This window comes from Brassica napus, chromosome A9 (assembly GCF_020379485.1).
Source record: "Brassica napus cultivar Da-Ae chromosome A9, Da-Ae, whole genome shotgun sequence".
NCBI classification, from domain to species: domain Eukaryota; kingdom Viridiplantae; phylum Streptophyta; class Magnoliopsida; order Brassicales; family Brassicaceae; genus Brassica; species Brassica napus.
Window position 1 is genome coordinate 42124390 of NC_063442.1, and position 13506 is coordinate 42137895.

The window sequence follows — 13506 nt, forward strand, 5'->3', positions numbered from 1 at the left end:
ATTTATTGTACCAGGTCCGGTTTAGGATTTGATTCTCTCTGACACTGTTTATATCGGTTTAGGATTTAATAAATCACAAGATATAATAGCATGATTATTGTGAGTTCTTAAAGTGAAGCTTTTAACGAAATATAAGAATCCGTCTCTTAACTTTTAACTAAAAAAATTAAGAATCGACTTTTAAATAAGATTTTTAAGAACCGATTCTTAACTTTTTTAGTTTAAAATTAAGAGACAAGTATATTCCGCTAAGAACCTCACTCTAAAAACCCTTCAATAATCATGATCGCCTATATCTCATGTTTAGTCTCAAGTCTAGTTAATAGTAGCTAAAAATATGAAATGTTATATTTGTTTTTTTACCATAGTAAATAGAAAAAATATTTCACAAAATTAATATTTAATATTTTTTCGCATTTGAACTGTCGCGTTTGAAAGTTACACCGGTTAAATTGATCGGACGATTCAATTATATTGTTCTTATTGTGGTTCATAGAGAAACAATTCATCATACATAGTGGTGTGCACTCAGTTCTATAGAGAGACCAGACTCTTGAGCTTCCATATCCAGAAGGTACTCAACGTATCCATTATAATTCTAGACTTTCATTGGAAGCAGGAGCGAAAGACGCAAGATTCGTATCAAATTAAAACACATTACAATCTAGTCTACACAATACAGCCACATTACTTTTTGAAGTCTCAACAATCGACAGAGTAAGCGAAAAGGATAATATCACATTATTTATTAGATTAAAACATTTAACTCTTTGTGGTTCAAATACAATCCAAAGCAAACAAAAGAGAGGATAAAAATATGGAGATACACAGACAAAGAAGAGAACGGCTTTGCTTCACAGCACAAGCCAAGAAGACCACAAACTTTTATTATGGAGATGCAAAAAAAAAAGAAGACCACAAACTTTTATTATGGAGACCAAAAACTTTTATTATGGAGACCACAAACTTTTATTATGAAGACCACAAACCATAATAAAGGATAGCAACACACAGACAAAGAAGAGAACGGCTTTGCTTCACAGCACAAGCCAAGAAGACCACAAACTTTTATTATGAAGATACAAAAAAAAAAGAGTAAAGGCACTTTGTTGGTTATGGAAAACTCCATACCTTTTCACAGCAAAGCAAGAAACGTTCTTCAGTGGCTTTATCTTCCCATTGAACCCTTTCTATCCATTCATCATCACTGTAACTGATGACAAGTTCATCACCACCAAGACAACTTCCAGAACTGAGTGGAAGCTTTCTCAGTGTTGGACACCTTTCAACACCAATCTTCTTTAGACAAGGGAAGAGCAGAGGAGTCCTGTATATGCTCCTCAACATCGGTAAGTTACTCAATTCAAGCCTTTCAAGTTTATCAAACGGAGTCTTTGTTCTTCCAGCGTTTTGCTCACCTGTCGTTCTCTTCTCGCTTATGATCTCTTCTACCTCATCTAACCTTTGAAGCTTAAGGTGAGCAAGCTTTGGAACAAACAACAGCCACGTCAGATCCTTAAGGCCATCGCAGCCAGTTATAATCACACTTGAGAGGTTCTTTAGTGTCGGCTTTATCAGAAACGTGTCGTATGATACCCTCCCGATCTCAATCTCCTCTACACCACAACTCTTTATGACGATCTTACGGAGTTGCTCCATTGTTGTTAGCAAAACAAGATATGCTACATGAATATCTCTAATACATACTTCTTCAATAATAAATGCCAACCCCTGAACTCTAGACAACTGCTTCAAATCTGAACTTGAGGAGATGTCTATGTTTAAGCTTTCTAGTCTTCCCAAGTGTTGCAGCTCCTCTATTGTGCTAGCATCAAGGGTAACGTTGGAACCTTGTAGTCTCAATACCCCCTAAACTTGATACATCTGATAACCCATCAACGCTCTTGAGCCTCTTCGTCATTTCCAAATTGAGATGTCTAAGACGTTTCAACCTTCCTAAACCATCAGGCAACCGCTCTATCTTGGTCCGTGACAAGTTGAGATATCGCAAAGCGAGCAAACCTGATATCTCCTCCGGCAATTCCTTGAGCTCATTGAACGACATATTCAAAACAACTAGCTTTGGCGCTGGACTTCAATGGGGTCAGCAACCCCCATCTGCACACACACCTCTCGGGAGCGGGTGGTGAATGCTATTTTGCATTTGTTTTTCTTTGTAGGTGATGGGACTCCTATCTTTGGTAAGTCCACTTTCGTCCACACATCATCCAGCAACAACGTGAATCTCTTGTCCTTCATGAAGTTGTGTATATCATTGGCCTTCTTGCCTTGAGCTCTTCCATGTCTCTCTGCATAGCTGCTAGATTCTCCTCAAGAATCTTAATGTGACTCGCTTTGAAGCATGAAAGGCAAGAAACATCTCTCAATACTTGATCACCTGACAAGGGAACAGAGAAAAAACTGAGACCTAAAACAAACCATTTCTATACTCTTTTTAAACTATTTCTGTCTAACCAAAAACTGAGGTCTTGTATTTTATAGTTATCAGTAAGTAATAACAAGCCGTTTATTGGATTCTTTTGTAGTAAAGCTGAGACCTAAAACAAACCAAGTCTCTTAGGTCTACTTAAAATATTTAGACAAACTATTAATTCAGTAAAATATTATTCTCTCGAAGAATTTGCATAAAACACGGATTAGGAAGTTACAATTAAGATCAGGAATCAACTACGAAAGCCAAAGAGGAGTAGGTAGAATTATAAACCATGCGAGTGTTGACCAACAAGCTCAGCTAAAGCAACTTAACTGCCAAAAACTACGCAGTCTAAAGCACTTCATCGACGAGACATCAATTTAGTTTTCAATCAATCGAGATGATTTGTCTTAATTCAACATCAGAGAGATATAAGAAACTTAATGAGATAAGAACAATAATAGCTAAGGACTATCATAACATATATGTTTTAAGGGTTTTAGAGTTTATGTACCGTTGATTTAATATCCCTTGAGTAGAGGCTAGGAGCATGGCTCGTAGCCACATCAAGCTCAGTCTGCAGTTTTGCCATAAAGCTCTTGCAAAAGAAAACATAACAAGTGTAATCAACAATTGTTTTCCTTGAGACTAGCCAACAAAAAAAACCTCTGATTATTTCGTTTCTATCCACCATATGCAACAACTTAATAATATAAGTACAATACAATACAAGTTAAGGATTCTCATCCAACAGGCAAAGAGCTTGGATACGCTCATTTAGCCTTTGCAAGCTATAACGATTGGCTTAAGAGCACTAACCTTAGCTTAGAAGAAGAAAAAAAAGAGTGGTCGCAGAGAAACATGTAGACTTTCCTAAAGAAAATGAAAGATGGTCCTCCTAAAGTTCTTCACAGAGACAATTCATCAGACGAGTAGTATGCACTTGGTTCCACGAGTTGTCATTAAATGTTGCAAGCAAAAGCAACAAGATCCATAATGAAAGTATCTATTATAATTTATCAACCCTAGACCCACAAACTAAACACGAATCCAGAAACCATAGTAACAGTCTAACAGAGACATAAACACCATCACAATCTGTTAAGTAAAGATTTTTTTATTTGGCGGCGGGTAAATATAGCCGTTTCCTTTCAATGGTTAGCCTACTGATGTGTTTTAATCTGACGAACCAAATTTTGCCACGTTACAATTTGGCGAACGGGAATGGCAATCTTTTGCTAGGGACAAATTATGACAATTTGTTTTTGTCAAAACTGGGAATAAATGATGATTTTAGGACAAACCGAGATTTAACACAGTTTAAAATCAAGCTTTTTCATAAGACAAATTTCCTAGATAATATGAGTGATCATGCAAACCATCCACATAATCATACAGAGGTAGAAGAAACAGAGTAGGCAAAATACAATTTCAGAAGAAGAAAAAGAGAGAAACAGAAAAACAGTTTAGAAGATCATGTGGGTCGTACATAAAGGTAAGAAACGGAGTCTTGTGGCATCGTCCTCCCATTCAACTCTTTCTAACCATTCTTTATCATGGCACTCTATGACCAACTTTTCACTAGAAAAAAACACTTGCAGACCACCATTAACACATTCTAATTCAAATACAATCCCAAAAAAAACGGAAAAAGGGAGGAATGGCAATATTTTTTTTTTTTAAAGTATAGCAAACACAAAGAGTAGATATTGTGAAAACCTGGTTTGCTTGAAAGAGTTGTTACTCTCTGAGTACAAGGGCATGAGCTAATTCTCATAGTTTACAAAAAAGAGGAATACCTCTTGTTGTTCCTTAGTAAACATTAGCATGGACGGGAAGAATCACATTGCTCAGTCACACTGTTGATGTTTTTCCTTCACTCCAATTAAACTATTTTCACACAGGAAACTGAAAATTCCACGAAAATTTTATGACAAAACATAAGAGACAGTGGTAAAAGGGAGAGAAACATAACACTTCAGAGTTCATATCACCTGAACCTGAATGAAGGTAACAAGAAAATTTCTCAGGTTTGGAATTTAGACTCCAGTTACCGATGAGAAATAGACTCAGGACTAAGTGAATCTCAGGTGTTCCAGAAAAAAAAAATTCACTGAGCTAATTTATCAAACACGTGGTGTGCACTTGGTTCCACTAGCTCACTCCCAGCTAAAGTTAACTCGAACTCAATCTCCTAAGCAATTGGATCGATGAAAGTACACATCTATAATGATAAACCGATCCAAAAACTCTTGTTTTAGAAAAAAAAAAATGAGGACCAACTGCTTTTCATTCTCTTGTTTTGTTTCTTTGTATCTGTTTTTTTCTCTGGCGGGAATTTACGACCGTTGACTTTGTATTTGATCCGGCGATTCAGATGTTGCCACGTGTTTTTGACGATCAATCATTGGCTCATGTTCTTATTTGGATTCAGATACATAGTGGTGTACAGAGACGAGGTTCATATCAAATCAAAATACATTTACATTTGAAGTCTCAACAATCGACAAAGCAAGCATGAAAAAAATTGCATTGTTCATTACAATAACATTAACAAAGAAGACCACAAACTTTTAGCATAGAGATATACAATAAAACATAAAAAAAAAACTTTGTTCGTTATACATTTTGAGAGCAAATCAAGAAACGCTCTTCAGTAGCATTATCTTCCCACTGAACCCTTTCTAACCATTGATCTTTACAGTAAGTCTGAAACTTGTCATTAGTCTTTGCAACCAATAATGATTGGCTTAAGAGCACGAGCCTCAGAAGAAGAAGAAAAAAACAGTAATCTTGATCTCAGGTGGTGGCACAAATTCAAAGAGAGACATTTATTAGACTTACAAGAAAACGAAAGACGGTCTGGAAACAGGGTAGAAGAAAGAGAGTAGGCAAACGCAATTTCAGAAGAAGAAGAAAAAAAGAAGAGAAACAGAACAATAGTTTATAAGATTATCCGGTTTTCAAGTCCTACATAAAGGTAAGAAACGGAGTCTTGTGGCTTCGTCCTCCCATTCAATTCTTTCTATCCATTCTTTATCAGGGCACTCTATGACCAACTTTTCAACGTTAAGGACGCTTTTAGAATTCAGAGGAAGCTTTCTCAGCTTCGGACAGTCACTGCGTATGTAGAGTTTTCTCAGACGTTGAAATGGCAGAGCATTCCAGTAGATGCTCTTCAGCTCAGGCAAATCGGTCAAGTAAAGAAATTCTAGTTTCTGGAAAGGAATAATAATATTATTCTCTAAAACACTCTCAGCTTTCTCTTTGCTTATTATCTCCTCTAGTTGCACTGAGTCAGCCACACGAAGATGAGCAAGGTTCGGAGCGAACAACAGCCACGTCAAATCCTTTAGACCGTTACAAGATTGTATATCTACTTGAGTGAGGTTTGAGAAGCATGGACTTGACAGGCTTTTGTTCCATGGTGTCTTCTCTATCTTTATCTCCTCCAACATTTCACACCTGCGTATGAAGAGTTCACAGAGACCATCCAAAGATGGCAAAACTATTACTTTTACTCGCTCTTCCCCAAACAACTCCTCAATACGAACATGTTGGATGCATCTTCCAATTCTGGGGTCATGGAACAATTTCTCCCCAACCAAAGTACTTGACGAGATACTTACGGTTATATACTCTATATGTTGTAAGAGCTGCAGCTCCTTCATGAGGCTCATATCTAGCCGCACTCTGCAACCTCGTAGCTTCAGTGTCCTCAAGCTTGACAATCCTGATATCCCTTCTAAACTCTCAAGGCTCGTCCCCTCCAAATTCAGATGTGTTAGCATTTTCAACCGTTCTAAACCAAAAGGTAATTCTGATATCTTTGTCCCTAACAAGTTAAGGTATCTCAAGGAAACCAGATTGCACATATCCATTCGAAATCCACTGAGAATACAATCTGATAAATCCAAAACCAGAAGCTTTGGCATAGACTGAAAGAATACATCTGATATCTCTTCCAGAGAGCGGTTTTCTCGAAGGTTGAGAGTTATAAGTTCAGGACACTCAGGTCTCCCAGATATGGTTTGAATATAATTTTCCATCAACGAAATTCTTCTCACATCTTTCCAGTTCTTCACTTTGGGTATTTCACGTATCCCGGCACGAGCTTGTACGATACATCTTTCTTTATTCTTTCCTAGATCCGAAGCTATCCACATGGCCATCTCCCGCACCACATCATGCATTTTTACATATTCTTCGGCTGCGTATCTTATTTCCTCAACCAACAACAAACATGCACGGACAAGGGTCCCGAGTATCTCATAACCTTGGTTCATTGCCCTCTCTCTACCTTCCTTCTCATCTATGAACCCTTCACCTATCCAGTACTCTATCAGTTCCTCCTTATAAATGAGACCATCTTCAGGAAACAGAGAGCAATATAGAAAACATGACTTGGTCATCTCACCATCCAAACTATCGTAGCTAAACTTCAATATCGGAAGAATCTTATCTTCCATGCCTGAAAACTCTGTCGCAGATGAAGTCAACACATCAACTGCTCGACGCCACTCTTGTACTGAGTTTTTGCTCGCCATAGTTCCACCAATAACATTAAGTGCCAATGGTAGGCCACGACATTTACCAGCGACTTTCCTTGCGAGCTCGGGAATGTCTTGGTGGCTTCCCAACGTGTTTTCCCCGACTTTCTTTTTGAATAAATCCCAGGCTTTGTCCGTGTCCAGACAACGGACTTCGATCGGGTCATCAACCTCCATGCCTCCACACACATCTCGAGAGCGTGTGGTAAATGCTACTTTGCTTCCATTTACCCTGCTCGGATATGGGACTCCAATCGTACTTAAATTCACTTTCTCCCACATATCATCCAGAAACAACACAAACTTCTTCTTCCTAAGAACGTTGTGGATGTCTCGAGCTCTCTTCATCTCACTTTTCTCGTCCCACTCTTTCCCCACAAGGCCTAGCTTTTCACCGATGCTCCCTTGAATCTTATGGACTGTTGCATTTTGTGACACCACAACCCATATCACAGCCTCGAATCCATGCCCTCTTTCAGAAAACCTATTGTTGATCTGCGTGAGAAGGGTGGTTTTGCCAACCCCACCCATACCATACAGACCAACAATCCCAACTCTATCTTCCATCAGACGGTTCCATAACATTTCGAGCATTGTTTCCTGACCAACTATGGTTGGTTGGATAGGCAACTCTTCACCCTCCGCTATAGGAGTTTCATCAGTCACCGCATTAAATTCTCCCTGAGAACTAAGACTCTTGACTTCCTCCAGCATACCCGTAACTCTTTTCCCATAAAGATAACTCTTTTTCACATTTTTAGAGTATAATCGACAAAGACACAACCTTTCAAGCTCGAGCTCACTAGTACTAAGAAGCTCATTATATTGGTTTTCCATTGTGAGGATACTCGTAAGCCATACCTGGACTTGATCAAGCCTTCGGCGCTGTCCAGTAAACTCTTCTCTCTCTACCTTCCTTTGAACATCATCTCTCTTCGCCTTGAGAGCTCCCATGGCTTTCTGGAGAGTCAGTAGATTCTGGGGGAGGTTGTGGATATAACTTCCTTTGAGGCATAGACATTGGAAGACTTGATTCACCACTTGATCACATGACACTGAGACAGAGAAACAGCCTCCCATTGATGCACAACACAAAGAGAGATAGAGAAGGAAACATAAGCTAAACAATTATTAGAAGGGAAGGAAATGGAAGATAAGGTTTTGTGGTTGTTGCTGTCTTAACACTTTAAGACCAAGCAAAAAAGATAAGGTTGTTGAATAATCAATACTGTCTCCGGGAAAGCAAAGAGTGCAAAAGTCCAAAGGTGCTACTGTATCTCCATCATCGATATCAAGATACTTAAGCCTACCCCTTCAGAAGTGTTAACCACTTTCTTACATTATGGAAACATCCCACTTATATAGTACTTAATTAGCACAGAAACATTTATAAATGCTAGAACTATTGGAAGATTGATAATCGGGAACAAATCACATAGAAGCTCTATAAATTAATACTCGATAAATTAATAATTTTGATAAATTTATAAATTTTTTCAATTCCGAATTAGGCCGGTTCACAATATAAAATAAATTGATAAAATAATATTTAAAAAAAAAATCTTATGTAAATATATGGTCTCATTAAAATCATAAATTAATAATATATTTATATATATATTTCATATGAATACAAAATAAACATTATATTGTTGTTTTAATATACATAACGAAAATACCTCTATTTGGGACGGTGTGTGCAATGAAAGAGAAGAAGAAACATAATAAAGGGAAAGTGCAAGACAGGTGTTTTGGCTCTTTTCTTGTCATTGCCTGTATGATTGTGTTTTCTTGTTTCTTTTGTGTGCTGGAGAATCATTTTGCAATAGTCTTATTTATAGATGGAGAGCGTTGTGAGGAGTAAAATGTATTTGTCATTAAGAAATGTTCTTACTTTACTATTTCATATATCATCAATTATAAGCTATGTTTTAAGTTTTAACATTTACGTTAGTATAAGAGTTGCCTTCTTTTCCATGTTGATCAACGTATGATATACTAATATAAGATTTTTAACATGAGTTACTTTGAAGACCTAAAACGTATGTAACTGCCATCCATATCTTACACTATGAGAAGTCTCATAAACTAAAAATCAACCTTGCGAGATCGGTCTAGAGAAGGCATCAACTTGAGCAGTATATTTACCAAACCGTCTTCTCAAATGGATCAAATCAATATTCACCGTTAAAACAACGAATCAAAGTTCAAGTTGTTGAGTCATTAGCCATGTTAATATTTCTGATAATCAAAAGAGTGAACCACATTTTGAATTGTACATATCAAACTGAAGAAATGTCAATATATAGCTTGAAGGATAATGTTTTTTGTTTCACGGCAAGTTCATGACATTAGGTGTATATATGAAACAATTATATACATTTTAGGCGAAGGATAATCAACAGTTTTCTAAAAGTAGAAAGTAGACTATCAAAATAAATTAACAAAGTCGAAATATAACCTGGAACGCAGGTCTATTCTATTTCTAAGATAAATTAAATTTAGTCTAAAGTGATTATAGATCTGACAACACCTTTTTCACAAATTAAGAGAGACTTAAAAGTGTGTAATCAACAACTGTTGAAGTTTAACCTACGTCCAAGTAATTACTCCTTTTGTGTGCTTTGTCATAATCACAAGATTTCCCAAAATAAATATCGGCCTAAGTTTAAACCCAAACTACTAACTTTGGTGCGTAGGCCCATTAGTATTGGGAACTAGTATTACACTGTTCTGATTTAAACCGACCGGTTCTTCGTAACCGCGGGTTTTATTTTCTTTGACTCATGGAAACGACATCGTTTGGCGTTGATATTACGCTTCCTCGTCCCCATTGGGGCTCGCGCTCTACACAGAGGGTGCTGCTAAATTCTTGGATTCAAAGAGTCTAGAAAACAAAGGCATGAACTTTATCGCTTCCAGAGAAGAAGCGAGACGATCTCCTCTGTAAATTGATTCTCTCTTTTTCACCAGTGAACCAACAATGTAAGTTTCCGACATCTCATTGTGAACTTTCGAAACTCAGATGCGTGTGGGTGTGTTCTTGATTCAGCTCATCAGCGAGTTGGGTTCCTTTAGGGTTTCTCAAATTTCGATTCTTTTTGGGGTTTTTACTATTCTCTCTCTGTTTCAAAGTTGGTTTATTTTTGCCTTTGCAGGGGGATTGTTTTGGAACCTCCTTGTCCGAGAAGTGTCGATGGGATTAGCATCGACCCTGAGCCTAACTGGAACTTCGCTAGCTTACTCTCTGAAATCGAGTCTGTTGAGAAGAAGCTCAATGTCTTTTCAAAGTTTCCTCAGCCTCTCACTCACACAGCCTTACGGTATATATACATCTCTCTCTCTTTTGATTCAGTGTTTTAGCTCTTTATTGAGTTCTGCATTGGTTTGGGGTTTGTTTAGTATAATATTTAGAAAGTAGAGAACTGCTTCTCATGTTACGTTGGTTTGTTTAAAAGGATGGGAAGGAGAGGTGGAGGATTTGTAATGCGTGTATCAGAAGATGAGATGGAGAGTGATGTAGATGAAGAGAGTGAAGAAGAAGAAGAAGAAGAGCATCGTCAACTCTGTACGAAAGGGACACGTTTTGCCTGTGATGATCTGTACTGGAGGTGATTACTACCAACTCTCCCTTGCTAGCTTGTTTCAAAATTAGGGAAGACTTCTTCATGCTGTTTTAATCGTAAGTTCTTGTTCATACAGTGATGAGTCTGATGATGAGTTTGACTCTGAACCCGAGTCCTTTCTGTTGAGTAAGATGGGTTTGGCGGAGAGTGCCCTGTATGAGGTGATCAACGACCACCAAACCGAAGTTAAGGTGAGGCAAATAGATACTTGTTGGGTGTTTGTATTTTGATTGGTATATAATAACTGGATGATAATTTGAATCTTTTGATAACAGGAAGATATTAGGAGTCAAGTATCAGTTGTTGAAACGGAGATATTGCAAGAGATTGAAACGTCTCGCTCTGCAATAGCCCGGGTTGAAAAGTATAAAGAAACTAGAAAAGAAGTGGAGCGTAAACTTGATCTTCAGTACCAGCGAAAAGTGTAAGCTATTCTTCATTGTTTTTCCTTCTAGTGTCTGCAGGTTTTGGAAAATAAATGAGTTTTTTTTTCTTGTTGCTGTGTTCTAGTGCTGAAGCACTGGATACTCATCTGACTGCAATCCAACGTGAACATGAAATCAAATCGCAAATAGAAGAAAGGAAAATAAGGAGCGAGGAAGCTCAGGAGGAAGCAAGGAGGAGAGAAAGGGCACACCAAGAAGAGAAGATACGTCAAGAGAAAGCTCGCGCAGAGGCTGAAGTATGTTTTTTTATTAATTGAACTCTATGTTTGTTATCCTTAGCCTACTCAGCTTGCTTGATTTATTTCTCTCTTTGGTTTCTTCTAGATGCAAGCAAAACTCAGAGCTGAAGAAGCAAAGAAAGAAGCTGAGAGAAAAGCAGCTAAAGAAGCAGCTGAAAAGGAAGCAACAGATCGCAAAGCTGCTGAACAAAGAATTGCGGAAGAGAAGGCTGAGAGGGAGAGAAGCTCAGCTGCTTCCAATGCTCAAGCTGGGGGTAAGCTGTTTTCTACTGAATACACAGTGGTCTTCTACGTTGCCATGATCTCATTTTGTGTTGTGTTTGTTCTTTATTAATGATGCTAGGTAAATCAATCCAAGCTGCAGAAAGTGCTTTGACATTGGAGAATCACAGGTTGAAGAAGCTCGAAGAGTTAGAAGCTACAAACCAGTCGCTAAGATCACGTCCAAATGAGGTATCTATCTTTTTCTTATGTTCTTATGTTTGTTAATCATATCATCCCATTTGCTCACAAGCCATCTGATTCTTTTATTACTCTTTGTAGGACTTTAGCAGCTTTGAGAAGCAAATTACAAGGGCTATAAAGCAAATAAGAGGAACAAAGGATAATGTCAGGTATGATTCATGGTTTCTTCATCTAATCTGTTAGTTTTCCCTCAGACAAGGTTAAGATCAGCTGTTTCATTCGATAACAGCTTTGCCCTTTCTTTTCTCTAGTGGTATATGTCTCTTTTAGCGTTTTAATATAGGAGCCTTGATCTTTTGTTACTTGTGAAAATGTCAATTTTAGCATTTGGTAAGAAAGATTCAAATAGAGTTGAAGAACGTTTGTTAAGCTCATCTAGGCGTCTCTTACAGAGTTTTGTTAATTCTTCAGTCTTTTTTTTAACTTAAGTTATTTCTGCTTTGGTTTTGCAGTAAGAAAAGCAACGAAATTGTCAAAATATTCAGAGACCCTCGTTGTCCGGTGTCCATCAGTATTGCAACTTTTGCAAAGAAGGTAACTTGTGTATGTGGTCTGTTTATGTTAGATGTTGGAATCGACTCAGATTGTTGTCCTCTGCGATATGTTCATATGCTGGACTAGACTCTTGTGATAAGAAAACTGGGACTGATGGCATTAAGATTTGTTGATTCTTTCAGATAGTCTCGGCTAAAGATCATTTTGCAGGCAGCTACGTCATCGTTTACGTCACCTCACAGGTACAAGATCCTAGAATTTTGTTGTTGGTTCTGTAGTTAAAACTCTCTTTGCTGTTACTGAACATCATCTAACCATTGATGCACACAGTTTCCACAAGCAATGGATATTGTTCTTGCTGAATTCCACAAAGCTTGCAATTACACTGTCCCAAAACATATTCTTAACTCACAGGTAAAACTAATCTTCTTTTAAAAGTGACTTTGACCCAAATTTAAGAAAAAAAACCATTGTTAATAATCGTCTCTGTAACTTATTTCAGTCAGCTTGGGACTCAGACGCATATGAACAACTAGATTCCACAATGAGACTCTACGGTGCACTTGTTCAGGTTTTTTTTTTAGTCTTTATTCATCTATATGTCTTCTACATTGCTATTTTACACATAAATATGAGTTCTTTTATTTTGGTAAATGACAGAACGATATTCGAGGTGTTACTAACATTCATGGGATTGATCAAGGATGGGCTTGGCTTGCTCGGTTCCTTAACAAAACCTCAGCCACCAGAGCTACCGCAACAGCTTTAAACGCATTTCTCCAGGTACCAAGAACGCTTTCTGAATTAAAAAAAAACATATCTAAATCTTGACTATGGTATGTGTAGATGGCAGGGTTTGGTCTTCACCAGAGGTATAGATCTCAGTTCTTGAAAGTTGTGAACATTGTCAGAGAGCATTTCTTGCCAAGACTGAGGGCGAGAAAGGACGCATCGAATCTGCAGACGATCATAACTGATATCACGGCGTACTTGGATGACCAGATGTATCTCAAGGAGCCTGTAGGGAGAACCATGCAGACGAATACTTTGTCTGCTGAGATTACAGCTGAAGAAGTTCATCAGAGCAACAACCAACGTTACCAGGGGAACAACTATTACAGAGACTATTATTGATTCATGTATCATTAGTTAGATAAAAAACTTATAGAATGTAACAATGTTACACCACTATTTGAAAAAAAAAACAAACACAAGAAGCTGAATCATGGAAACATTCTTTCTCTCTTATTT

The 13506-nt window shown here is 37.7% G+C and overlaps 3 protein-coding genes across 5 annotated transcripts; 1 reads left to right on the plus strand and 2 right to left on the minus strand.

The window, feature by feature from the left end:
- Window positions 1–1113: 1113 nt before the first annotated feature.
- Window positions 1114–1659, minus strand: LOC106400767 (probable disease resistance protein At1g12290). The gene has a single exon (XM_048740588.1). It carries the CDS (start codon window positions 1657–1659, stop codon window positions 1114–1116), a length of 546 nt encoding a protein of 181 aa, XP_048596545.1.
- A 2084-nt stretch (window positions 1660–3743) lies between these two features.
- LOC106400765 (disease resistance protein RFL1-like) lies at window positions 3744–8211 on the minus strand. Of its 3 annotated transcripts, none has more exons than XM_048741777.1 (2): window positions 5478–8211; window positions 3744–3992 (listed from the first exon to the last, which is right to left on the minus strand). In XM_048741777.1, exons 1-2 carry the CDS (start codon window positions 8062–8064, stop codon window positions 3901–3903), a joined length of 2679 nt encoding a protein of 892 aa, XP_048597734.1. In that variant the 5' UTR covers window positions 8065–8211; the 3' UTR covers window positions 3744–3900. The 3 variants fall into 3 exon arrangements, with proteins under 3 accessions (XP_048597734.1, XP_048597733.1, XP_048597735.1); XM_048741776.1 differs by having other exon boundaries at window positions 3744–4005; window positions 5491–8209; XM_048741778.1 differs by lacking the exon at window positions 3744–3992 and having other exon boundaries at window positions 5251–8210.
- A 1582-nt stretch (window positions 8212–9793) lies between these two features.
- LOC125578596 (mRNA export factor GLE1-like) lies at window positions 9794–13503 on the plus strand. Its single transcript, XM_048741780.1, has 15 exons — window positions 9794–9969; window positions 10143–10307; window positions 10443–10595; window positions 10687–10801; window positions 10886–11034; window positions 11121–11292; window positions 11381–11549; window positions 11639–11748; window positions 11839–11909; window positions 12213–12294; window positions 12438–12497; window positions 12586–12669; window positions 12758–12826; window positions 12916–13038; window positions 13102–13503. Coding segments are annotated over exons 1-15 (1812 nt in total). The 5' UTR covers window positions 9794–9967; the 3' UTR covers window positions 13390–13503.
- Window positions 13504–13506: the final 3 nt, after the last annotated feature.